Below are 27,524 nucleotides of genomic sequence, written 5' to 3'. Positions count from 1 at the left end.
GCATTGAAAAATCATAATCGGCCAACCTCTAATCTCAATGACAATCTACTGAAGTCACTGACTGTTATATTACATAAAACATATTTGCTCTTTTTCCTATTGGGTTGTGCTGATTTGAAAATTAAAACAGATATATATTACTACTAATTGGGTGATTGCTGTTCCCTCCTTTCACTGGCTCTCAATTCGATGATCAATGCGTGACAGACGTGCTACTGCTTCGTTCATGTACTAGGTCTATGCTCGGTGTACATCGGCATGTTCATACATTTTCTTCAATTAATCATCTCCACATCTGGATCCACCCTGTTAAGGGAGTGAACATTATTATAATAATTATACATGGAGAAAATTGGACTTCACTGAACTTTAAATGGATGGCCCTGCCTTCAGCAATGTATATTTGAGCTAAGCCCTCCCTAAAAGCTTGAAAGAACTAAACAAGTGAACCTATATTTAAAATAATAATAATAACAAAGTGGTTAGCAGAGAACATGTCTACTATTTACCCTCACTTATTGAACAGACCAGAGCCTTAGATATGCAGTGTTGGAAACTGTTCTTCGTCCTAAAAGCCAGGGTTCCCCAACTGGGAAGTTTTTAAAATATATATATATATATTTTTTTTGGACATAATACAGTGCCTTCGGAAAGTGAGCTGATCCCTTGACTTTTTCCACATTTTGTTAGGTTACAGCCTTATTCTAAAATTGATTTTATCGTTTTTTCCCCTCATCAATGTACAAACAATACCCTATAATGACAAAGAAAAATCATTAAAAAAAACCCTTTTGCTGATTTATTAAAAATATTTAAAAAATAACATTTAAGTATTCAGACCCTTTACTCGGTACTTTGTAGAAGCAGCGATTACAGCCGTGAGTCTTCTTGGGTCTGACGCTACAAGCTTGGCACATTTCTCCCATCCTTCTCTGCAGATCCTCTCAGGCTCTGTCAGGTTGGATGGGGAGTGTTGCTGCACAGCTATTTTCAGGTCTCTCTAGAGATGTTCGATCGGGTTCATGTCCGGGCTCTTGCTGGGCCACTCAAGGACATACAGAGACTTGTCCCAAAGCCACTCCTGCGTTGTCTTTGCTGTGTGCTTAGGGTCGTTGTCCTGATTGAAGGTAAACCTTCGCCCCAGTCTGAGGTCCTGAGCGCTCCAAGCGGCCTGTCATGTGCCTTTTACTGAGGAGTGGCTTCCGTCTGGCCACTCTACCATAAAGGCCTGAGTGCTGCAGAGATCGTTGTCCTTCTGGAAGGTTCTCCCATCTCCACAAAGGAACTCTGTAGCTCTATCAGTGTGACCTATTGGGGTTTTTGTCACCTCCCTGACCAAGGCCCTTCTCTCCCGATTGCCCAGTTTGGCCGGGCCAGCTCTAAGGAAGAGTATTGGTGGGTCCAAACTTCTTCCATTCAAGAATGATGGAGGCCACTGTGTTCTTGGGGACCTTCAATGCTGCAGACATTTTTGGTACCCTTCCCCAGATCTGTGCCTCGACACAATCCTGTCTCTGAGCTCTACGGATAATTCTTTCGACCTCATGGATTGGTTTTTACTCTGACGTGCACAGTCAACTGTGGGACCTTCTATAGACAGTTGTGTTCCTTTTCAAAATCATGTCCAATCAATTGAATTTACCACAGGTGGACTCCAATCAAGTTGTAGAAACATCTCAAGGATGAACAATGGTAACAGGATGCTCAGGTGCATCCTGTTTCCATTGATCATCCTTGATGTTTTCGTCCTTGAGATGCACATGAGCTCAATTTCAAGTCTCATAGCAAAGGGTCTGAATACTAATACTATATGTAAATAAAGTATTTAATTTGATTTATTTAGATAAATTTGCAAAAATGTCTCAACCTGTTTTCCGTTTGTAATTACAGGGTATTGTGTGTAGATTGCTGAGGATTTAAAAAATATATATAATCGATTTTAAAATAAAGCTGTAATGTAACCAAACGTGGAAATGTCAAGGGGTCTGAATACTTTCTGAAGGCACTGTAGACTGTAAAAACACCAGGAAATCAATCTCTAAGTGATTTTCAATTGTTAAATCTCTTCCCAAGTATTCCCACGCATAATAGAGAGACACGTGACTTGTACATTTGTAAGCAAGGTTTGAAATTATTATATTTTAGTCAAAACATATCTGTCTTCAAATGATTTGTTATTATGTTCCGGGCCCCCGACCATCTGCTCAAGGACAAATAGACCCGCGGCTGAATCTAGTTGATAATCCCTGCTATAAGCATTACATCATTTTGAGGTTGAGGCTTCGCAGACAACCTTGGACAGGAGTAAGGGTGGAAAGATCTACTCTACAGTAAAAGCATTGCGTGAGTCTATCATCGTATTTGTAGGTCAGAGAGGGAAAACATGCCTTTTATAAACTTGTCATGCAATTCTACATAATTGTACATATTAGCCGAGTATTTCTTTAAATACAAAACAAAATACAGAAATGACAGGCTTAGAATGTACAGAGAGATAGGCCTATATGTTCACCATGACATATTTCGCAACGAAACTGCCCCTATTTGCAAATGATTAAAACTGAGAAGTAATTAGGAATCTGAGCACGTTACTTTCAAAAGTAAGGCCTACCTTTTCACCCCAGACAGAGTAGTTCTACCTATGCAGAAAAATGTCAGCTTTAACGGCTGGCTACTCTTCTCCCGTAGCTTAACCCACCAAGAGGTCACACGTGTTTCCCGAAAAGCTGTCTGGGTTTAAACATCTTCTATTGTACATAGAATGAATAGTTTAATCAATTGATAGTGACATAATTAGATGACTTGTGTTGTCCTCTTGGCTTTAGAAGGTTGTAGCTAAGAAACAAAACAATGATATCCCCATATGCATCGGAGTCATGTCTTTCCTGGCTATTTTACAGCTCATTTCTAGCATAAAGCATCACGGACTAAAGTGCTATTATAGATCACTTTATATAATCGGATCCGTTTTATTTTCTTCTAAATCTTAAGCTAACAATGTGTAGGTACAGTAGGCCTGTGGTTTTTACCATTTTCTTGAATAAAAGTTAGGTCTATGGCATACCCCCTCAATTCATGTCTTGGTTTTAACTTAGCCTACCTCCATTTCAGTGAAGGGCTGTTATTTAAAGAGTGCATGGTGGGTGGAGGATGGTGGTTGGAGAAATTGACTGATAAATCTATGGATATAGCAGCCTATAGCCTAATTTTGTCTGTCAAACAGGTAGACCTACATCTTATTTCTTTAATAGGAAGGAATAGGCTCCAACACAAAGTCCCCTTGTTGTGATTAAAGTGTAATTAAAATGAAGACGTTTGAAATGAATTATGCCTACTATAATTTGTCTACTTTCAGCACCATGAACTGTCCATTTCCCATTGATTATGCTGGAGCTGCTGCTTCAAGTTTCAGCACCACAATGTCATTTACTCTAATCTGGTTTTACTGTGAGGTCAATAACTCTGATAAATACATCATGGGCAAGAAACATTGTTTTTAATCAAATCAATTATAGTAGTAGCAAGCTATCAAAGTTGACCTCTGGTCCACCTCAACTTCACACTCTCCTTCTTTAACTGAACAAAACATAGGCTATAGGCTAGTCCGCGGGGAAGATGGTGAACATTTCGGAAGAAGCTTTCGACTCCTCCTGAATTGCCACCGTAGGCCTACACAGCATAGACATTGGTTAGGCAACACACCATTTTTTGGGGAGATCAGCAAGAGCAGAGTAGGCCAGGGCTCAAAGTTGGAATATCCATTGCAATGTGTAGTGAAGCTTAGCTTCTCAGATGGTGTAAATAAAACTATCTCAAAAAGATAACATTGCTCTGTGCTTCACTTAGCATGCACATCGTGGCCTATATGTCTATAGGCAGGCTATGAATAATTTGATTGAGACCACACTAAATAGCCTATAGGCGCACTTGATATTACGTGTCTAGTGGAGAATCAGAGATGGGGGCACGCATCAATTTCTAGCCTAATAAGAAACTAATTCTAAAACACTGAAACATTCAAATTTAATTAATTACAAATTACATGACCTTCCCCTTGACTGAAATTGAAAAACCATGACCCTCCACCATTTTCCTCCAGGTTACCATTCTGTAAATGTCGATCAATTCCTAAGCATTCCGCTCAGACCCACTGCCTCTTGTCAACCCACTCTAACATGGATCTCGCTCTCTCTCTTTCTCTCTATTTCTCTCATGGGTACCAGTGTAATTTCCTCTGGGGTGAAAATGCTTTTCACGACCTCAGGATCGGAGCATTCCACCATGCCATCTGTGAGTAATATCTGGCAATGCTGTGTTTGATCCAGAACCATCCAACACTGTTAAAGTACTGCCATCTTGTGGTTGATACAGTATGTGCAGGTTTGATTGTGCAAGGGATCAAAATTCCATTGGACTAAGGGATGCAATCATTTGTGCACATGGAGTCTTGATCATGGTAGAGGTCTGAGCGGGACTGATTTATTCATCCCGCTCCCGTCTGCACCCGCAGCATTTCATACCACACCAGCCCACACCTGCTGTCTTTCTATTCGACTCCCACCCGCTAGCAGGAACTGGTCCCAAACCCAACCACAGTCATCCCACAGTGTTATTTTAGCCGTATGTGATCCTGCTCACTTGCCAGCCATGGTCCCAGCAATTTTGAGCCCTATGGGCAATATGAAAATGCGCAAAAAGAACCGAAGAAATAGGTTTAATTACCAGAGATTCTTACGTGGCCCATTTTATATTAGGCTGTCAGTATTACTGGGGCTATATCAGCCAATAGTCAAGATGTAGTTTGAAGAGAGCAGAGTTGGAGAGACTTGCACTTTCTCTTGAGCTTCATTTTATAGCCTACCTTTTAAGAGTGGGATGATTTTTTTCAATTGGAGACAAATATGGATGATCTAGGCAATGTTATAAACGATAGCTTAATCGTATTTAGGTAGTACATTTCCTTGGAACAATAACTGCCCCTTTCAGGGATGGCTCCAGGCATAAGTGACATAAGAGGTTGCTTAGGATCCCAGGCAGCTGGGGAACCCGACCCAAAAAATACAAATAAAAAATAAATGCCATTTAGTTTTTTGGAACTCAGTCGGGGTCTCAACTTACTATTGAGATTAAGAATAGTATAATACACCAGGTGCAATTTCAAAATTTGGTTGTGCATCAGCAGTTTCTCTTATGTCAGTCACTCAGTTAGCTGACAATTAGCCATGTAATTTTTTTTTTTGATTGGTAGTTAAGTGGCTAGACTATCTAAGCTTGTATTAATCATGGCCAAATATCGACCGGGCACGCATGAATGTTAGTCATTCTCACTCAGATATCATATAAACATGGAATAGGTCATGGCAAAATATGTAGAAATGTAGGAAATTAACTTTAGATTTAAAAAAGAAATTCCGCTGTCGAGGGGGTTACTAAAATGTTCTGCGAGAGGTGGGGGCCCCACCAACCAAATCTCACTTAGAGCTCCCAAAAGGCTGATTCTCTGCCCATGCATAGGCTATAACCTACTCTATTTAATTGAGACCACACATGCTCCTGATCTTGCATGTATGGCTGCTGAACTTGAAGCAGCAAGAATGATGAGAGTGGGCACTTTCTCTTGAGCTACGTTTTGCAAATAGGATGATATAGTCTTCCTTTTAGGAGGACGATTTGCAGGCAGACACAAATAACAGGGTAATCAATATTTCTAAAATAGTTTCAAGGCGCAACACTCGGTCACCATGGTAGCCTGTGCACGCATTACACCTTTTCCTTTTCATTGATTATCAAATGTTTTGATTGCACCTCGACTCACATTGGTTGAGTGCCCATCATTTCTTTCAATTATCAATATTTATTTAACAAAATCAAATGACTTTTTTTTGTCACATGTTTCGTAGACAACAGGTGTAGAGTAACAGTAAAATGCTTACTTGGGTCTTTCTCCAACAATGCAGTTAAATATAAGATATATAAATAAAACATTGTAAATAGTGACACAGTGAATAACGAGTACTGTTGAAATAACATGGCTATATATATAGGTAGTAGGAAATAACATGGCTAAATACAGGGAGTATGTGTACTGAGTCTACGTGCAGGGGTACACGATAATAGCTATGTACTGTAGGTAGGGTTAAAGTGACTAGCAGCAGCGTATGTGGTGTGTGTGTGGCATCAGTATGCATGTGTGTGCATGTTATGTGTGTGTGTGTGTGTGTGGACATACATAGTGTGTATGTCCGACTTCAAGTGTGTGTGTGTGTGTGTGTACAGCTGAAGTCGGAAGTTTACATACACCGTAGCCAAATACATTTAAACTCAGTTTTTCACAATTCCTGACATTTAATTCCAGTAAAAAAGTCCCTGTTTTAGGTCAGTTAGGAGCACCACTTTATTTTAAGAATGTGAAATGTCAGAATAATAGTAGAGAGAGTGATTTATTTCAGCTTTTATTTCTTTCATCATATTCCCAGTGGGTCAGAAGTTTATATACACTCAATTAGTATTTGGTAGCATTGCTTTTAAATTGTTTAACTTGGGTCAAATGTTCAGGTAGCCTTCCACAAGCTTCCCACAATAAGTTGGTTGAATTTTGGCCCATTTCTCCTGACAGAGCTGGTTTAACTGAGTCAGGTTTGTAGGCCTCCTTGCTCGCACACACTTTTTCAGTTCTGCCCGCAAATTTTCTATAGAATTGAGGTCAGGGCTTTGTGATGGCCACTCCAATACCTTGACTTTGTTGTCCTTTACTGTCCAGCTTTGGAAGTATGCTGCTACCCCCGTGCTTCACGGTTGGTATGGTGTTCTTCGGCTTGCAAGCATCCCCCTTTTTCCTCCAAACATAACAATGTCTTTATGGCCAAACTGTTCTATTTTTGATTCATCAGACCAGAGGACATTTCTCCAAAAAAGTGCAATCTTTGTCCCCATGTGCAGTTGCAAACCGTAGACTGGCTTTTTTATGGCGGTTTTGGAGCAGTGGCTTCTTCCTTGCTGAGCGGCCTTTCAGGTTATGACGTTTTACTGTGGATATAGATACTTTTGTACCTGTTTCCTCCTGCATCTTCACAAGGTCCTTTGCTGTTGTTCTGGGATTGATTTGCACTTTTCGCACCAGAGTACGCTCATCTCTAGGAGACAGAACGCGTCTCCTTCCTGAGCAGTATGAAGGCTGCGTGGTCCCCATGGTGTTTATACTTGCATACTATTGTTTGTACAGATGAACATGGTACCTTCAGGCGTTTGGAAATTGCTGCCAAGGATGAACTAGACTTGTGGAGGTCTACAATTTGTTTTCTGAGGTCTTGGCTGATTTCTTTAGATTTTCCCATTATGTCAAGCAAAGAGGCACTGAGTTTGAAGGTAGGTCTTGAAATCCATCCTCAGGTACACCTCCAATGTCAATTAGCCTATCATAAGCTTCTAAAGCCATGACATCATTTTCTTGAATTTTCCGAGCTGTTTATAGACAGTCAACTTAGTGTATGTAAACTTCTGACCCAATCGAATTGTGATGCAGTGAATTATAAGTGAAATAATCTGTCTGTAAACAATTAGAAAAATGACTTGTGTCATGCACAAAGTATATGTCCGAACCGACTTGCCAAAACTATAGTTTGTTATTAACAAGAAATTTGTGGAGTGGTTGAAAAATGAGTTTTAATGACTCCAACCTAAGTGTATGTAAACCTCTGACTTCAGCTGTATATGTGTTTACAATAGGTAGTCCTAGTCTAACACATACAAAGCAGAAAGATGACCATTTCCAAATAATCTGCGGGACAACAAAAAGCTGTCTGTCTGACCTGTCCACTTTCAACCACAGAATGAAAAATGCCAACCGCCGCGACGATCTCTGTCGGGACCGTAGGCAATGCTCTTAAACATCCAGGCTTATTTCAACACAATTCTGTACTCTGTTGGCTGCAGTGGATCAGTGTTGAGCCAATTCAAATAAATGCTTTTCATTTCGATTCGAAGAGGACTGGGTTGCTTTTTCTTTAGTATGGAGGATACCTGAATTTATGAATCCATGTACATTTCCTCATCTCACCTCACATGGTTATTTTTCGTAGATTCCATCTCAAATAGCGGTCCTCTTCAGCTCATCCTTCAGTGCCCGTCAGAACACTGAGGAAGAGGTGCGGTGTGTGATTGTGATGTCAGTAACTCTCCCTCAGGTCCTCTCTCCTGTCTCTGCCTCTCTTACAGTGGGGTGAAAAAGTATTTAGTCAGCCACCAATTGTGCAAGTTCTCCCATGTAAAAAGATGAGAGGCCTGTAATCTTCAACATAGGTACACTTCAACTATGACAGACAAAATGAGAAGAAAAAATCCAGAAAATCACATTGTAGGATTTTTTTATTAATTTATTTGCAAATTATGGTGGAAAAAAACTTTTGTTATTGACCAAATACATCAAATCAAATTTTATTTGTCACATGCAGATGTTTATCGAAGTGTAGCGTAATGCTTGTGCTTCTAGTTCCGACAATGCAGTAATAACCAACAAGTAATCTAACTAACAATTCCAAAACTACTGTCTTATACACACAAGTGTAGGGGGATAAAGAATACGTACATAAAGTTATATGAATGAGTGATGGTACAGAGCGGCATAGGCAAGATACAGTAGATGGTATCGAGTACAGTATATACATATGAGATGAGTATGTAAACAAAGTGGCATAGTTAAAGTGGCTAGTGATACATGTATTGCATAAAGATGCAGTAGATGATATAGAGTACAGTATATATGTATACATATGAGATGAATAATGTAGGGTATGTAAACATTATATTAGGTAGCATTGTTTAAAGTGGCTAGTGATATATTTTACATAATTTCCCATCCATTCCCATTATTAAAGTGGCTGGAGTTGAGTCAGTATGTTGGCAGCAGCCACTCAATGTTAGTGGTGGCTGTTTAACAGTCTTATGGCCTTGAGATAGAAGCTGTTTTTCAGTCTCTCGGTCCCAGCTTTGATGCACCTTTACTGACCTTGCCTTCTGGATGATAGCGGGGTGACCAGGCAGTGGCTTGGGTGGTTGTTGTCCTTGATGATCTTTATGGCCTTCCTGTAACATCGGGTGGTGTAGGTGTCCTGGAGGGCAGGTAGTTTGCCCCCGGTGATGCGTTGTGCAGACCTCACTACCCTCTGGAGAGCCTTACGGTTGTGGGTGGAGCAGTTGCCGTACCAGGCGGTGATACAGCCCGCCAGAATGCTCTCGATTGTGCATCTGTAGAAGTTTGTGAGTGCTTTTGGTGACAAGCCAAATTTCTTCAGCCTCCTGAGGTTGAAGAGGCGCTGCTGCGCCTTCTTCACAATGCTGTATGTGTGGGTGGACCAATTCAGTTCGTCTGTGATGTGTATGCCGAGGAACTTAATACTTACTACCCTCTCCACTACTGTTCCATCGATGTGGATAAGGGGGTGTTCCCTCTGCTGTTTCCTGAAGTCCACAATCATCTCCTTTGTTTTGTTGACGTTGAGTGTGAGGTTATTTTCCTGACACCACACTCCGAGGGCCCTCACCTCCTCCCTGTAGGCCGTCTCGTCGTTGTTGGTAATCAAGCCTACCACTGTTGTGTCGTCCGCAAACTTGATGATTGAGTTGGAGGCGAGCGTGGCCACGCATTCGTGGATGAACAGGGAGTACAGGAGAGGGCTAATAAAGCACCCTTATGGGGCCCCAGTGTTGAGGATCAGCGGGGTGGAGATGTTGTTGCCTACCCTCACCACCTGGGGGCGGCCCGTCAGGAAGTCCAGGACCCAGTTGCACAGGGCGGGGTCAAGACCCAGGGTCTCGAGCTTGATGACGAGCTTGGAGGGTACTATGGTGTTAAATGCTGAGCTGTAGTCGATGAACAGCATTCTCACATAGGTATTCCTCTTGTCCAGATGGGTTAGGGCAGTGTGCAGTGTGGTTGAGATTGCATCGTCTGTGGACCTATTTGGGCGGTAAGCAAATTGGAGTGGGTCTAGGGTGTCAGGTAGGGTGGAGGTGATATGGTCCTTGACTAGTCTCTCAAAGCACTTCATGATGTCGGAAGTGAGTGCTACGGGGCGGTAGTCGTTTAGCTCAGTTACCTTAGCTTTCTTGGGAACAGGAACAATGGTGGCCCTCTTGAAGCATGTGGGAACAGCAGACTGGGATAGGGATTGATTGAATATGTCCGTAAACACACCAGCCAGCTGGTCTGTGCATGCTCTTAGGGCGCGGCTGGGGATGCCATCTGGGCCTGCAGCCTTGCGAGGGTTAACACGTTTAAATGTTTTACTCACCTCGGCTGCAGTGAAGGAGAGGCCGCATGTTTTGGTTGCAGGCCGTGTCAGTGGCACTGTATTGTCCTCAAAGCGGGCAAAAAAGTTTAGTCTGCCTGGGAGCAAGACATCCTGGTCCGTGATGGGGCTTACTTAATATCAATACTTTGTTATATATATTTTTTTTTACCTTTATTTTACTAGGCAAGTCAGTTAAGAACAAATTCTTATTTTCAATGACGGCCTAGGAACAGTGGGTTAACTGCCTGTTCAGGAGCAGAATGACAGATTTGTACCTTGTCAGCTCTGGGATTCGAACTTGCAACCTTTCGGTTACTAGTCCAACACTCTAACCACTAGGCTACCCTGCCGCCCCATTTGTACCATTTGTTGTCTTCACAAGGTTTTCACACACAGTTGCTGGTATTTTGACCCATTCCTCCATGCAGATCTCCTCTAGAGTAGTGATGTTTTGGGGCTATTGCTGGGCAACACAGACTTTCAACGCCCTCCAAAGATTTTCTATGGGGTTGAGATCTGGAGACTGGCTAGGCCACTCCAGGACCTTGAAATGCTTCTTACGAAGCCACTCCTTCGTTGCCCGGGCGGTGTGTTTGGGATCATTGTCATGCTGAAAGACCAAGCCACGTTTCATCTTCAATGCCCTTGCTGATGGAAGGAGGTTTCCACTCAAAATCTCACGATACATGGCCCCATTCATTCTTTCCTTTACACGGATCAGTCGTCCTGGTCCCTTTGCAGAAAAACAGCCCCAAAGCATGATGTTTCCACCCCCATGCTTCACAGTAGGTATGGTGTTCTTTGGATGCAACTCGGCATTCTTTGTCCTCCAAACACGACAAGTTGAGTTTCTACCAAAAAGTTATATTTTGGTTTCATCTGACCATATGACATTCTCCCAATTGTCTTCTGGATCATCCAAATGCTCTCTAGCAAACTTCAGACGGGTCTGGACATGTACTGGCTTAAGCAGTGGGACACGTCTGGCACTGCAGGATTTGAGTCCCTGGCGGCGTAGTGTGTTACTGATGGTAGACTTTGTTACTTTGGTCCCCGCTCTTTGCAGGTCATTCACTAGGTCCCCCCGTGTGGTTCTGGGATTTTTGCTCACCGTTCTTGTGATCATTTTGACCCCACGGGGTGAGATGTTGCGAGGAGCCCCAGATCGAGGGAGATTATCAGTGGTCTTGTATGTCTTCCATTTCCTAATAATTGCTCCCACAGTTGATTTCTTCCAACCAAGCTGCTTACCTATTGCCGATTCAGTCTTCCCAGCCTGGTCCAGGTCTACAATTTTGTTTCTGGTGTCCTTTGACAGCTCTTTGGTCTTGGCCATAATGGAGTTTGGAGTGTGACTGTTTGAGGTTGTGGACAGGTCTTTTATACTGATAACAAGTTCAAACAGGTGCCATTAATACAGGTAACGAGTAGAGGACAGAGGAGCCTCTTAAAGAAGAAGTTACAGGTCTGTGAGAACCAGAAATCTTGCTTGTTTGTAGGTGACCAAATACTTATTTTCCACCATAATTTGCAAATAAATTAATTAAAAATCCTACAATGTGATTTTCTGGATTTTGTCTTCTAATTTTGTCTGTCATAGTTGAAGTATACCTATGATGAAAATTACAGGCCTCTCATCTTTTTAAGTGGGAGAACTTGCACAATTGGTGGCTGACTAAATACTTTTTTGCCCCACTGTATGTTGTGGCAGACAGCCCAGCCAGGCTCCCCTGCCGTGCAGCTCAGTCGAGTGGGGATCTAAATGAAGCAACGTCCCACTGACAAACACACACACATCAGCACAGCAATCAGCTATCAACACACACAGCAACAACAACAAGACAATCAGCAAGGCACCATGGGACAATAATTCTCAGCCCAGTACACCCCAGCATGGAAAAACACTGAATACCACTACTTATCTTCCAGAGCTACACACAACAAGATACATGCATAGAAGGCATTTGCTGTGTTAGTTCGGACACTATAGTGATGAGGGAGCATTGAAGGAAGTCAAGCTTAGCTTTAGCATCACATTTCATATGGAGTATAATGTTGAAAAGCAGTACACCATAAAAAACCAGCTAACTCTGCACCTCCCGGTCCACCAAGTCCAGATGTTCTGTGTATGTGTCCCAGTTGACAGAGACTATCTTGCCTGTGAAGCGTCATTATTGCCCTCGTGTGCCAGCGTTCACAGAGACTGCTGTGGGCTACAGTGTTATTTTCTATTATTGGATTCGGCTCACTCGAGGCTACCAATGCAGACACTATAACTGTTCAGCTTTGTGGATAATGCGCACCTATTTTATTTTTTACAATTTTTTATTTAACTAGGCAAGTCAGTTAAGATCAAATTCTTATTTGCAATGACGGCCTAGACTGGCGGCTTAATTACAATGACGGCGCCGCCCTTTGGGACTCCCAATCACTGCCGGATGTGATGGCCTGGATTCGAACCAGGGCTTCTTGCACCGAGATGCAGTGCCTTAGACCGCTGCGCCACTCGGGAGCCCTATAGGACGTCCCTCAGCCAATCAGAATGAAGTCTTTCAGAAGGTAGTTACATAACTGTTATGCTATGTGTGGCTAGAGTTATGCTTCATGTAAAAAACATGGGTTTGATTTGCGGTCTGCTTTGTTAATTGTTAATCCAATACTGTTCTATCTTTTTATTAAGGTTTGATTATCAGTTTGATTTTGATCTGTGGAACTCCATGTCTTTTTAGACTAAGACAGTTTGTCATTGACTGATGTGTCTTTTCGACAAAGGCGTAATGGGTTCGCACTCAAAAACATGTTGCATAAAGCTTACTTCATTATTCAATGTTTTTCTTTTCGTTTACTGCATCAGGGATAGCGTACCCAAGCATTTTTATTACCGAGGAATGAGATCAAGGTGCTGGCATTGAGATCAAGATGCTGACACCAGGATGAGCTTATCTTTCTGAATCTCTCTATTAAATCCTCTCGTTGTTGTCCGTTAATGTCTGTTCACAGCAGTGGAAATGAAAACCCCAGATGGAGATATCTCCCCAGCCCACGGGCCAGCCTATTGGCGTTTTGTTCCAGATCTATTCACTATCTCAGCCATTTCCTGACACTTTTGGATTTCATTGACTAAGAAGGTTCTGCAGTTTGCTGCCTCTCTAACCGAGAACAGGGATGAGGCAATTAGGCAGGGACTCATCAGTATGCCCTTCCTGTGATGGTTAAAGACCCACTGCTTGTGTGTGTGTGCGTGTGTGTGTGTCCATCCGTCCGCGCGTTCATGCAGACTCTCAATGCAGCATACTACTGCCAGAGTCGATGCCCGGTCTCATCCACCACGCCAGCTAGGCACAGAGAAGCCGTATGGCAACGAGTGGGGGTTCGGAGGTTGGCAGGAGAGGACGACATTGTGTTATGATGTTTGAGGCCGCACACACAGACAACACAAACTGACACACCGTTAAATCATAATAGACAGCTGTAAGTCGAGAAGAATAGGTCAACCGTTGAAAGCCATAAGGCAGTGTCAAGAGAATAAAGTGGATATATTTGTGGTGTGTGTGTGTGTGTGCACCTGTATAGAGAACCGTATTGCCGGCATTGAGGAGTGTGAAGATATTTGTCAATCTGACAAGTACAGTATTTGTCAATCTGCTCGCTCAGCACGCCTCTCCTCCTCTGTCTTTGCCTGTGCACTGACTACTAACATCGTGCCTTGGGCTTGCAGCTTCACTCTCAGTGGGGAATGAAATGGATCTCACCACCCTACTCAAAGCTCTGTGTCTGCTGTGAAAAATAGCATTAGAGAGCGTACTAGATGGTCTTTGACATGAACAGAGCAACAGAAGAGGGAGAGGGGGTTACAGAGGGGTAGAGTTTCCCACCTGTCTTTCTGTGCGCACCAGACGGGCGACATTAATGTGTTATGTGTGATTGATGACTTCAGATGAAGGTTTCCGGGTCTTTGGATTTGAACACACACTCACCCCACATTTATGAACAGCGACAGCATCTCGCATTGCCTTTTCACCGCAGTGCATGTTCACCTCAATGACTTTTCAGAATGAAATTCATCTTCCCTGGAGTCTCCAGACTAGCAGCCTCATTATCATCTGGAACAGTGAAATGAAGGGAAGTCTATGGTGGTAACTTTTCCTATAGTGTTCAGTGGATCCTGTGAACTCCCACGGCCCTCTGGGTCGATGCGCATGGTCCTGATGAGAGCTGTCTCCATAGACACCTGTGTTACCAGGGCATGGGTGTCAACAATGCTTTTCCTGTTTCCCAGCCCTCATCCAAAGGGTGTCAACAATGCCTCCCCTGCTTCCCAGCCCTCATCCAAAGCCCTCCCTGTTCTCTTCTCCCCAGCCCTCCTTATAGTCACCAGCTCCATAGTGCAGTGGTTCCCAACCAGGGCTACAAGGACCCCTGGGGGGGACTTGGCCTGTCCACGGGGGGTACTGTACTTGAGAAGAGCCATGAGACCATGGGCTTACTGGTAAAATGCACAAGAGGGGGTACTTCAGGGCTACTCCGGAGAGAGCAAAATTCAGTTGGTGGTACAGTAACCGAAAAAGGTTGGAAACCACTGCCCTAGTGTTTGCTCACAGCAGGGCTTTGTGGTAAGTAGATCCTTTTTTGCCCCCAAGAGCAGATTTTGACAAGAATTTGGTCTGTATGTGTGCCGCTTGCTTCATTGAGGTGGCTTATTTGTAAAATGTATGTGCTGTGCATAAGAGTTCCATTATTATATGAATGAATCTACAGTATATGCTGTAGATAATATAGATGTTAGCCTCTTTTTGTTCACTTTTTCAATGGCTTGAAGAAATACATTGATTCCACGAAGAGGGAGAGGGATAGGGAGAAAGAACGAAAGAAAAAGACAATGAGCCCTACCTCCAACACATCCTCCTGTTTCCATGGAGATCAGAGAGCCAATCGGGTGGCACATCTGCGGACTGTACTACCGTGAACAGAGGAGAGGTGGTAAAAGGATGGGGATGAGATTCTGTGTGTATTAGAGACAAAAAAACGACATTCTCCCTCCTGCAGATTATCCCCATGCTTTAGACGGCTAGCCCTGTCTCCTCTGCCATTGGCACAAGTTCAGTGTTAAACAGGCATCCTCCCAGGACCCTGCTCTACCACTATATTCTCCCCAAACTTTTGGACCTGCCTCGTTACATCACAGAGCTCTCCCTGGCTGGCTGGCTGGCTGTTTGTGACTGAGAGAGTAAGAGTGTGAGTGTGTGTGTGTGTGAGTCTGTATGCACACGCTGCTGCTCCCGTTGAGTCGAGTCCCGTTGACGAGCCTGGAGGATGGACAAGCCGAGCGTATGGCGTGCCGTGGTGAGCAGCACCGACCCCAGGCGTCCCCGCAGCGAGTCCAGCACGCCGCCCAGGGGTGGGACTCACCCGGGCAGACCCAGCTCTGCCATGTCCTACCGGCTATACGACATGTGAGTTGTAGCAGTCCCTTCGAATCCTCATGCTGTATGAATGGAGCTGTGGCTGGTGAGGGAGGGAGGCTGTGGCTGGGTGGATGCAGCCGTGCAGGCAGTGGTCCTCCCATCCTTCATTGACGAGGATGTGGTGTGGCACTTTGTTATTGCAGTGTCTCCAGTGTGTGTGCTGAGTCACCTAGCTGGCGCTTGCAGACCAGACCTTGCTCTGTCCTCTCTTCTCCTCTTAGCCTGTCTGGAGATGGGATGAGTTTCTGGCTCTGCCTACAGAGCGCTCTCTTTGTAAACAACCACTGCCTTCTGGGGAATGGTGGTCATGTAGGGGGTGTATTTCTGTGTGTGGTAGACGTGTTTGTGGTAGACATGGCTGTTAATATTTATATAAAAAAATAATTTTCATTGCATTTGTTTCCCTTTTTGGTGATTTTGACAAAAAGATATGATGAGGGATGATCACTGATTTCTGTTATGTACTGGGAGATGTTTCCATTGTGGTTGAAGTCACTGTAATTAGTTGTTTTGAGTGACTGTGATGATACTGTGACTGACTAGGAGAATATGACTCATTTTTGTGACGCTGTGACAGCTTCTTGTTTAGCGCGTGATTTCCTCCGAGCTCTGACGTGTGTGTGTGTGTGTGTGTGTGTGTGTGTGTGTGTGTGTGTGTGTGTGTGTGTGTGTGTGTGTGTGTGTGTGTGTGTGTGTGTGTGTGTGTGTGTGTGTGTGTGTGTGTGTGTGTTAAGGATGCAGATGGTACTGCTAGTGTGGTGAATGTAATTTTTGGGATGTCGATGTTCGCTTCTTCACTGTTTGGGATGCTTCATGCCTGTCGCCAGTTCAGTGTCCCAGTGTCATCTCTGTAAAGATCTTTGATTGTGAAAGGACACAAGAATCACACTGCATTCGGAAAGTATTCAGACCCTTTGACTTTTTCCACATTTTGTTACGTTTCAGACTTATTCTAAAATTGATTGAGGAAATGTTTTCATTTAATCTACACACAATACCCCATAGTGACAAAGTGAAAAACAGGTTAACATTTTTGCAAATGTATAATAAATAAAAAACAGAGATACATTATTTACAGAAGTAGACAGACCCTTTGCTATGAGACTCGAAATTGAGATCAGGTGCATCCTGTTTCCATTGATCATCCTTGATGTTTTTACAACTTGATTGGAGTCTACCTGTGGTAAATTCAATTGATTGGACATGATTTGGAAAGGCACACACCTGTCTATATAAGGTCCCACAGTTGACAGGGCATGTCAGAGCAAAACCAAGCCTTGAGGTCGAAGGAATTCCAAGGAGGAGCTCCAAGACAAGATTGTGTCGAGGGACAGATCTGGGGAAGGGTACCAAAACATTTCTGCAGCATTAAAGGTCCCCAAGGACACAGTGGCCTCCATCTTTCTTAAATGGAAGAGGTTTGGAACCTAGACTCTTCCTAGTGCTGTCCGCCCGGCTAAACTGGGCAATCGGGGTAGAAGGGCCTTGATCAAGGAGGTGACCAAAAACTTGTTGGTCACTCTGGCAGAGCTCCAGATTTCCTCTGTAGAGATGAGAGAGCCTTTCAGAAGGACAACAGTCTCTGCAGCACTCCACCAATCAGGCCTTTATGGTAGAGTGGCCAGACGGAAGCCACTCCTCAGTAAAAGGCACATGACAGCCCGCTTAGAGTTTTCCAAAAGGCACCTAAAGCACCTAAGATTCTCTTGTTTGATGAAACCAAGCTTCACGTCTGGAGGAAACCTGGCACCATCCCTACGGTTAAGCATGTTGGTGGCAACATCATGCTTTTGGGGATGTTTTTCAGTAGCAGGGACTGAGAGAGTCTGGAAAGATGAATGGAGCAAAGTACAGAGAGATCCTTGATGAAAACCTGCTCCAGAGCGCTAAGCTCCTCAGACTGGGGTGAAGGTTCACCTTCCAACAGGACAATGACCCTAAGCACATAGCCAATACAACGCAGGAGTGGCTTCGGGACAAGTCTCTCAATGTCCTTGAGTGGCCGGGCCAGATTCCGGACATGAACCCGATCTAACATCTCTGGTGAAACTTGAAAATAGCTGTTCAGCAACACTCCCCATCCAACCTGACAGAGCTTGAGAGGATCTGCAGAGAAGAATGGGATAAACTCCCCAAATACAGGTGTGCCAAGCTTGTGGCGTCATACACAAGAAGCTGTTAATCACTGCCAAAGGTGCTTCGACAAAGTACTGTTTAAATGGTTTGAGTACTTATATAAATGTGATTTTTCTGTTTAAAATATACATAAATAAGAACAAATTAAAAATGAACTGTTTTTGCTTTGTCTTTATGGGGTATTGTGTAGATTGATTGAGGGGAGAGAACCTATTTTATCCATTTTAGAATGAGGCTGTAACGTAACAAAATGTGGAAAAAGTCTAGGGGTCTGAATACTTTCCGAATGCAGTATAATTTGTTCTTAATTGACTCGCTTGGATAGATACAGGTTAAATACGAATAAAATACGTGTCCCCACACTCGTAACAGGATTTCTGGAAAACGTACAGATTTTGGGTTACCAGAATTTTGCGACCCTACACACTCGACACTCCCACGTCTCTTGTTTTGATGGTTGTCTCTTCTTCGGCTGCGGGATGTGTTTGAGTTGCTATTTTGGTGCAGGCGCCTGTGCCAAAATCTGTGTTCCAACATGACTCCACGCAGAGCTCGTATGACTGAAAGAAAGAAGTGTTCGTCATCGTCACATAATACGTCACTGTGGGTGAATAAACAATAACAAAACACTCACCGCCACTTGTTTTGGTAAAACAGTTGAGGAATGGGGCTTGGGAAATACAGTGAGCTCCAAAAATATTGGGACAGTGACACATTTTTGGTTGTTTTGGTTCTGTACTCCAGCGATTTGAAATGATACAGTGACTATGAGCTTAAAGCGCAGACTGTCAGTTTTAATTTGAGGGTATTTTCAACCATATCGGGTGAACCGTTTAGAAATTAGTGCACTTTTTGTACATAGTCCCTTCATTTTATGGGGACTGAAAGAATATGGGACAAATTCACTTACAGTACCATTCAAATGTTTGGACACACCTACTCATTCCAGGGTTTTTCTTTATTTTTACTATTTTCTATGTTGTAGAATAATAGTGAAGACATCAAAACTATAAAATAACACATATGGAATCATGTAGTAACCAAAAACGTGTTAAACAAATCAAAATTATATTTTATATTTGAGATACTTCAAAGTAGTCACCATTTGCCTTGATGACAGCTTTACACACGCTTGGCATTATCTCAACCAGCTTCATCTGGAATGCTTTTCCAACAGTCTTGAAGGAGTTCCCAGATATGCTGATCACTTGTTGGCTACTTTCCCATCACTCTGCGGGCCAACTCATTCCAAACAATCTCAATTGGGTTGAGGTCGGGTGATTGTGGAGGCCAGGTCATCTGATGCAGCACTCATCACTCTCCCTCTTGGTCAAATTGCCCTTACACAGCCTGGAGGTGTGTAACAGCAGCCAAGTGTCCTGTTGAAAAACAATTGATAGTCTCACTCAGCGCAAGCCAGATGGGATGGCATATTGCTGCAGAATGCTGTGGTAACCATGCTGGTTAAGTGTGCCTTGAATTCTAAATAAATCAGAGACAGCGTCACCAGTAAAGCATCATTGCACCACCTCCTCCATGCTTCACGGTAGGAACCACACATCCGGAAATCATCCGTTCACCTGCTCTGTGAATAATGATGAGTGAGAAAGTTACAAATAAAACTCACCCGTTATTGTAATGGTGAGAGGTTAGGATGTCTTGAGGGTATGATATTTGTGTGATTCATTATTCATCATTCAGGACAATCCATAATCATGGTAGCATCCACGTTAATGTAGACGTGTTTAGAAACATATTCTATTCATTCATTTACGATTCATTTCAATCTGGCACAAAATAATCTGAAACACAACCAAAACAAACAGCAAATGCAGCCAACACATTTGTAAAGTCAAACGTTTGATGTTATCAATGTGTGCTGTGGATATTGGACCAAATACTTCACTCTTTACTACTTTAATACACATTTAAGTTCATTTGTCCCAATACCTTTGGTCCCCTAAAATGGGGGAACTATGTACAAAAAGGTGCTGTCATTTCTAAATTGTTCACCTGATATGGATGGAAATACCCTAAAATGAAAGCGAACAGTCCTCACCTTAACCTCGTAGTCATTGTATCATTTCAAATCGAAAGTGCTGGAGTACAAATCCAAAAAAAAAAAAAAAAAAAAAAAAAAAAACATTTGTGACTGTCGCAATTCTTTTGAAGCTCACTGTATAACCATTTTCAAGTTTATAGACAGAGCTATGGATACAAGGACTGACCATCCATGAGATCCAAATGATAGTTTTAATCATGTTTTGAGGCTATACAGTGTTTTGTCTACCTTGTCATTGTTTACAAACATTTGAGGAAGAAATAGATTATTTTGGTTTCTGATGCGGTACAATAGTTGTACGAAGCTAATGAGGAATTTCTACGTTGTGTTCTTCAAGAATCCATCGCTATATGTCATGAATTTAACAGTACAAAAATGGATGTAGCATCTCTGGACTGGGGCTTTAAAGGAGGGATGTGGTCAAAATACACACACACACACACACACACGCTTTGCCACACACACACACGCTCGTTGTGTAACATGAACTGCAGTTTTTGCCGTTTTTTTAGGCGCATAGAGATGCTTGTCAGTTTGACACAAATCTGTATACTATACTCTGAGTCAAGGAGTGTTTGGCTTGGGGCACCTCCCCAATTTAACTGTCAGGCCAGTTTCCTTCTAGAGTTCCAATGTAGAACCCGTATCCCTCATGAAGGAAACCCCTGTTGTCCTCAGGCCAGCAGAACAGACAAGGTTGTAGGGTAGATGTGATGTGCAGAACAGACAGGCTTGTAGGGTAGATGCAATGTGCAGAACAGACAAGGTTGTAGGGTAGATGCAATGTGCAGAACAGACAAGGTTGTAGGGTAGATGTGATGTGCAGAACAGACAGGCTTGTAGGGTAGATGTGATGTGCAGAACAGACAAGGTTGTAGGGTAGATGCGATGTGCAGATGCGATGTGCAGAACAGACAAGGTTGTAGGGTAGATGCGATGTGCAGAACAGACAAGGTTGTAGGGTAGATGCGATGTGCAGAACAGACAGGGTTGTAGGGTAGATGCGATGTGCAGAACAGACAGGGTTGTAGGGTAGATGCTATGTGCAGAACAGACAAGGTTGTAGGGTAGATGCGATGTGCAGAACAGACAAGGTTGTAGGGTAGATGCGATGTGCAGAACAGACAGGGTTGTAGGGTAGATGCGATGTGCAGAACAGACAGGGTTGTAGGGTAGATGCTATGTGCAGAACAGACAGGGTTGTAGGGTAGATGCTATGTGCAGAACAGACAGGGTTGTAGGGTAGATGCTATGTGCAGAACAGACAGGGTTGTAGGGTAGATGCGATGTGCAGAACAGACAGGGTTGTAGGGTAGATGCGATGTGCAGAACAGACAGGGTTGTAGGGTAGATGCTATGTGCAGAACAGACAGGGTTGTAGGGTAATGCTATGTGCAGAACAGACAGGGTTGTAGGGTAGATGCTATGTGCAGAACAGACAGGGTTGTAGGGTAGATGCGATGTGCAGAACAGACAGGGTTGTAGGGTAGATGCTATGTGCAGAACAGACAGGGTTGTAGGGTAGATGCTATGTGCAGAACAGACAGGGTTGTAGGGTAGATGCGATGTGCAGAACAGGCAGGGTTGTAGGGTAGAGGCGATGTGCAGAACAGACAGGGTTGTAGGGTAGATGTGAAGTGCATGGCTAAGGGTTGCATAGGGGACATTTAGGCTATGCTATACTTAAATAAGTTTGACTACGTGCTCCGGGAGAAATGTGTTAAAAATACAACAGCCATGTCTCTCCAAAAATATCTGTAAATCAGTCATTTAAAAAAATATCTGTTTATTTAAACAGTTTGTTGACTGTCTTTCCTTATGTCCTAGGTTTGTATATATTGTGCATTAGTATTGTTGACCAGCACCAACACGGTTCAGTCCCCCAGCTAGCAGTGCCTGCTGCTCTATCAGAGTGCATGTAAAAGGCACCCTGGTCTCACCACTTACCTCTGCACTGGTAGACTTCAACTGACTGTGTGCAGATACAGCAGGCTACACAATAGTCATTTAGTTCAAGTATTTCCTGTCACACAGACCACACCATTTCACTTCCAGGTCATGAAAGAAATGCGACTTGAAGCATGCTTTGTCATCTCCCTATCTGGGCCAGCTATAATGCTTGTTAGGCATAATGTCTAATCATCTATGGTACTAACATACTGTAACCTTTTTCATAGCATATCAACTAAGAGCTATTATTGCTTTCCTGTGCTGGATCAGATCTACACATTTGAAAGAGTTGAGTCAAAACAATTACATATTGGGACATTGTGGATGTACATTCTGGGACCTCACGGTTCACTGAAATAATGTCAAAGATTCTCTGGAGGCATATGCTGCAGCTGTAGTGTAGCTGGAAGGCTTAGGCATCGATGCAGGGATACCCGTACCCCGTTATTATCTGCTAGACGGCATTGTGAAGCCGCTGTCCCGACGATGCCAGCACCTACGCTCATGAGGCTGGCAGATGAAAAACCATGTGTCACCATCGCCGCCAGGCACTGGCAGCACATTTCTCTGCTTTTAGCCGGAGGACACGGCAACACACCACACAGCGCTGGAACAGCAGAGTCAGGCACAGGCCTGCTTAGTCAGAGAGCGACTGCATAACATACTGCCACGGCCAACGTTTGGCTCGTATCCGATTACATTCTATCATTTCAGATGAAGTGATGAATAGAAATTCCATTTCATGGAAGTAGGAAACTTTTATTTTCAATCAAATCAAAATCAAATCAAATGTATTTATATAGCCCTTCGTACATCAGCTGATATCTCAAAGTGCTGTACAGAAACCCAGCCTAAAACCCCAAACAGCAAGCAATGCAGGTGTAGAAGCACGGTGGCTAGGAAAAACTCCCTTGAAAGGCCAAAACCTAGAGAGGAACCAGGCTATGTGGGGTGGCCAGTCCTCTTCTGGCTGTGCCGGGTGGAGATTATAACAGAACATGGCCAAGATGTTCAAATGTTCATAAATGACCAGCATGGTCCAATAATAATAAGGCAGAACAGTTGAAACTGGAGCAGCAGCATGGCCAGGTGGACTGGGGACAGCAAGGAGTCATCATGTCAGGTAGTCCTAAGGCATGGTCCTAGGGCTCAGGTCCTCTGAGAGAGAGAAAGAAAGCGAGAAAGAGAGAATTAGAGAGAGCACACTTAAATTCACACAGGATACCGAATAGGACAGGAGAAGTACTCCAGATATAACAAACTGACCCTAGCCCCCCGTCACATAAACTACTGCAGCATAAATACTGGAGGCTGAGACAGGAGGGGTCAGGAGACACTGTGGCCCCATCCAAGGACACCCCCGGACAGGGCCAAACAGGAAGGATATAACCCCACCCACTTTGCCAAAGCACAGCCCCCACACCTCTAGAGGGATATCTTCAACCACCAACTTACCATCCTGAGACAAGGCTGAGTATAGCCCACAATGAATCGGCCTGTTATTTTATTCTTAGAATTATTGACTGAATTGAAATGGATTTGACCCCCCCATGCTCAAGCCATTACGTAAGACCGTGACTTTGCAAAGCGTGCCGATGTCACTGCTTGGCCAGACACTACACAGAGCATTCTGTTTCATATGATCTAGTCAGCACATGGGGCACGTTGCCACAGTCCTGCAAGTCGCTCACTACACGCACACAGGCTGCATGGACGCAACAGTCACAATAACACTGTCACTCTCTCACCCTGCCCTGGGCCACTGTCCCCTGCCATCATAGAGAAGTGTACTAGTAGTAGTGGGCATTATGACAGAATATGCCGTCCAATATTAAACTAATGTTTGGAACACGCTCAGGGTACCGCTCTCTCCGCTACTGGGAGCTGTAGTTCTCTCAGGGGTATATCTCAGGGAGCTGTAGTTCTCTCAGGGGTATGTCTCAGGGAGCTGTAGTTCTCTCAGGGGTATGTCTCAGGGAGCTGTAGTTCTCTCAGGGGTAGTTCTCTCAGGGGTATGTCTCAGGGAGCTGTAGTTCTCTCAGGGGTAGTTCTCTCAGGGGTATGTCTCAGGGAGCTGTAGTTCTCTCGGGTATGTCTCGGGGAGCTGTAGTTCTCTCAGGGGTATGTCTCGGGGAGCTGTAGTTCTCTCAGGGGTATGTCTCGGGGAGCTGTAGTTCTCTCAGGGGTATGTCTCGGGGAGCTGTAGTTCTCTCAGGGGTATGTCTCAGGGAGCTGTAGTTCTCTCGGGTATATTCTAGTGTTTTATGTGTCGGTGGATTGTGACATCCCATAATAGGCCCCTAACATTGCCAACAGCAGCGTCAGGCACAGAGCACAGTGGGGAGGACGGTTTCACAGAGCAGCGAGCGCCTGCAGAACATTTTGTTCCCTAGGCCAAATATACACGTTTATGGGGAAGTATATTTACATGCTTCACTGTTATGTAATTACAAACATTGCTTACATTAGCACATTTATTTTCACTGTATTGTGACTGAAACTCTTATTGCATGTGGTTGTCTTCAACCGATATAGGTCTAAAAGCATGCATGTGTAATATTTATCATCCTCTGGTTTCAGGACAGGAATTTCTGTGGATTTACTTGGCACTAGATAATCATGAATTTATCATGAATTTAGAGCGGCACGGTTGTGTGCAATGTTGTCACAACACTACACTGTACACGCGATGCACTCAAATCACTGTGCATAGTCTGACTTGTAAATCATTTCGATGTCAACCAAATATACACGTCACTCACAAAATCATGAGAAAGGCTTTATCGCCCCACTCATAATTGACAAAATGGTGAAACGCAACAATTCATTGTAATGCGTATGTTGTGTTACACATACTGTATGTGCAACACATGTTTGGGCTCTGTCGGATGTCTTAAGTATGCTCTCTTTGACAGGGAAGACATTGTTCTCCATCAGTTCTGTTACACTGGCTCAGTAAGTGTATGGCCTTCACGATAGTAGGATTAAAGACCGAGAGGACATGGATACCACCTCCACCCTGCAGCCCTGGATCTCTCCTCTTTCTTCTGCTCCCTCGCTTTCTGCGCTCTACATTTAAACACTCCTCCAGTTTTATGCTGGTCTCTCCTCTCTCCTTCCTCCCCCTTGTCTCTTTTTTTGCTTTCTTTTGATCTCTCATTTCTTCTCCACTATTTCTCCCTCCATCTCTCTTTCATCCTCTTCTCTCTTTCTTTCTCTCCATTCTCCGTCCTCCCCTTCATTTACTCTCTCTCCCCTCCAACTCTCTTCTGCATGGTGCTTTAAGACTTGACAGCTGTAGTGTGTTATCTCTGTGATAAGAGAGATTTCACTGTGAACTGCGTTAGAGAATCTCCCCGCTGCTCTGCTACTGTATGATCCCATCTGCCTTTCTATACTGTAACTAACATACATGTAAGACAATCCTCTCGATACTCCTCTCTACAATTACCCTTTCCCTAATTGTCTAGCCTACAAAACAGCTATAGTGCCTTCAGAAATTATTCATACCCCTTGACTTGTTGCACATTGTGTGTTACGGCCTGAATTGAAAATATATTTATTTTCTCACATATTTACACACATAATGATAAAGTGAAAACATGTTTTTAGACATTTTTGCAAATGTATTGAAATGTAAATACAGGAATGTTCCATTTACATAAGCTTTCGTACGCCCTGAGTCAATACATTTTAGAATCACATTTGGCAGCAATTACAGCTGCAAGTCTTTCTGGGTATGTCTCTAAGAGCATTGCACACCTGGATTGTTTTAAAAATGATTCTTGCTCTGTCAAGTTGGTTGTTGATCGTTGCTAAATAGCCATTTTCAAGTCTTGCCAAACTGTAACTAGACCACTCATGATCATTCAATGTTGTCTTGGTAAGCAACTCCAGTGTATATTTGGCCTTGTGATTTAGGTTATTGTCTTGCTGAAAGGTGAATTTGTATCCCAGTGTATGTTGGATAGCAGACTGAACCAGGTTTCCTCTACAATTTTGCCTCTACTCAGCTCTAACCCGTTTATATTTATTATTTAAAAAATCCCTAGTCCTTGCTGACGACAGGAATACCTGTAGCATGATGCAGCCAACAACATGCTTGAAAATAGGAGTGGTACTCATTGATGTGTTGTGTTGGATTTACCCCAAATATAACGCTTTGTATTCAGGCAGTTTTACTTTAGTGCGTTATTGCAAGCAGGATGCATGTTTCGGGAATATTTTTATTCCGTACAGTCTTTCTTCTGTTCACTCTGTCATTTAGGTCAGTATTGTGGAGTAACTACATTTATTTTGATCCATTTTCAGTTTTCTCCCATCTCAGCCATTAATATCTTTAAATGTTTTGGCCTCAAGGTAAAAATCCCTGAGTGGTTTCCTTCCTCTCCGGCAACTGAGTTAGGAAGGACACCTGTATCTGTGTAGTGACTGGGTGTATTGATACACCATCCAAAGTGTAATTAATAACTTCACCATATTCAAAAGGATATTCAGTGTCTGCTTTTTTTTTTTTACCCATCTACTAATAGATACCCTTTAATAAAATAAAATAAAGAAATCAAACATAATTTGACTAACATTATGGGGTATTGTTACACAAAATCTCAATTGAATCCATTTTAAATTCAGGCCATAAAACAACAAAATGTGGAAGGGGGGTGTTAATAGTTTCTGAAGGCACTGAAATACAACTGAGTACATGCTTGGGGTTATCATAAAGAATTACCTTCAAGTCCTCCAGAAGAAACGGCTTTATGAATTCGGCAATGCTGTACATTAATCGGCGAGAATTGCATGTTGTTTTCCCCCTCGTAAGCCAGTTCAATGGCTACTGGTATTGGTATGAGATATGAATAAATTAAGTTTGTTATTATATTTTGTGTGTGATATGTTTCTGAATTGAATCCATTTGGGGAGGAAATGTTGCGTGTGTCTGTACTGCCTTCTGATTCAGAGGGGTTGGGTTAAATGCGGAAGACACATTTCAGTTGAATGCATTCAGTTGTGCAACTGACTAGGTATCCCCTTTTTACTGCCGTAGACATTTGCCGGAAGACTGGAGCTCCTGTAGCTGCCACTAGGGGGAGTGCAATTCTAAGGCATAACCATAACCATTGGCTTTTGCTGTGTGGGAGCACACTGATATGACTCCTTGTTCTTAGTTACACAATGATCAGGCTGATAAAAACACCCTCCCTAATCATATGAGAGACTAAGTATAATCACAGTTAGCCCTCTTTAACTTCTACCATACCTCCATGACTTCATCCCCCCAAAATTGTACATTTTTAATTTAACTAGGCATTTGGGTTAAGAACAAATTCTTATTTTCTATGACGGCCTGGGAACAGGATGTAAATCCCTCCTGTATCTGCATTAACACCCTTCCATCCCTCCTTCACCCACCGTCTTCCCATTTCTTTCTCCCTGATTTATTCTGTCACTGTCTCTCCACACCTTATTCCACCATATTTCCTTTCCAACACCCTATAGATCGACCACTGCTACTCATCTCCTCATCCACCCCTGAAGCCAGACCCCTCCCCTGGGTCACCCTACCCCATGTAGAAGTGCTGATCTGTAGGCTTCCTCTCAACGTACAGGGCGCTGGGCAGGGGC

At 43.3% G+C, this 27,524-nt stretch overlaps 1 protein-coding gene across 3 annotated transcripts in view; it reads left to right on the top strand.

Moving 5' to 3' along the window:
• The window catches only part of LOC135504664 (IQ motif and SEC7 domain-containing protein 1-like), a 183,664-nt gene that overhangs the window by 79,071 nt on the left and 77,069 nt on the right, over positions 1-27,524 (top strand). The window contains exon 1 of one of the 3 annotated variants that reach the window (XM_064923424.1): positions 15,517-15,742. The exons of the other annotated variants lie outside the window; for them this stretch is intronic. Coding sequence (XP_064779496.1) covers positions 15,603-15,742 — 140 coding nt within the window. The 5' untranslated portion in view covers positions 15,517-15,602. Of the gene's footprint in view, positions 1-15,516; positions 15,743-27,524 lie in introns of those variants that run through there. 3 annotated transcript variants of the gene reach the window in all.

Source organism: Oncorhynchus masou, chromosome 18, assembly GCF_036934945.1.
Source record: "Oncorhynchus masou masou isolate Uvic2021 chromosome 18, UVic_Omas_1.1, whole genome shotgun sequence".
Classification (NCBI taxonomy): Eukaryota; Metazoa; Chordata; class Actinopteri; order Salmoniformes; family Salmonidae; genus Oncorhynchus; species Oncorhynchus masou.
This window is presented reverse-complemented; position numbering and strand designations above follow the sequence as displayed.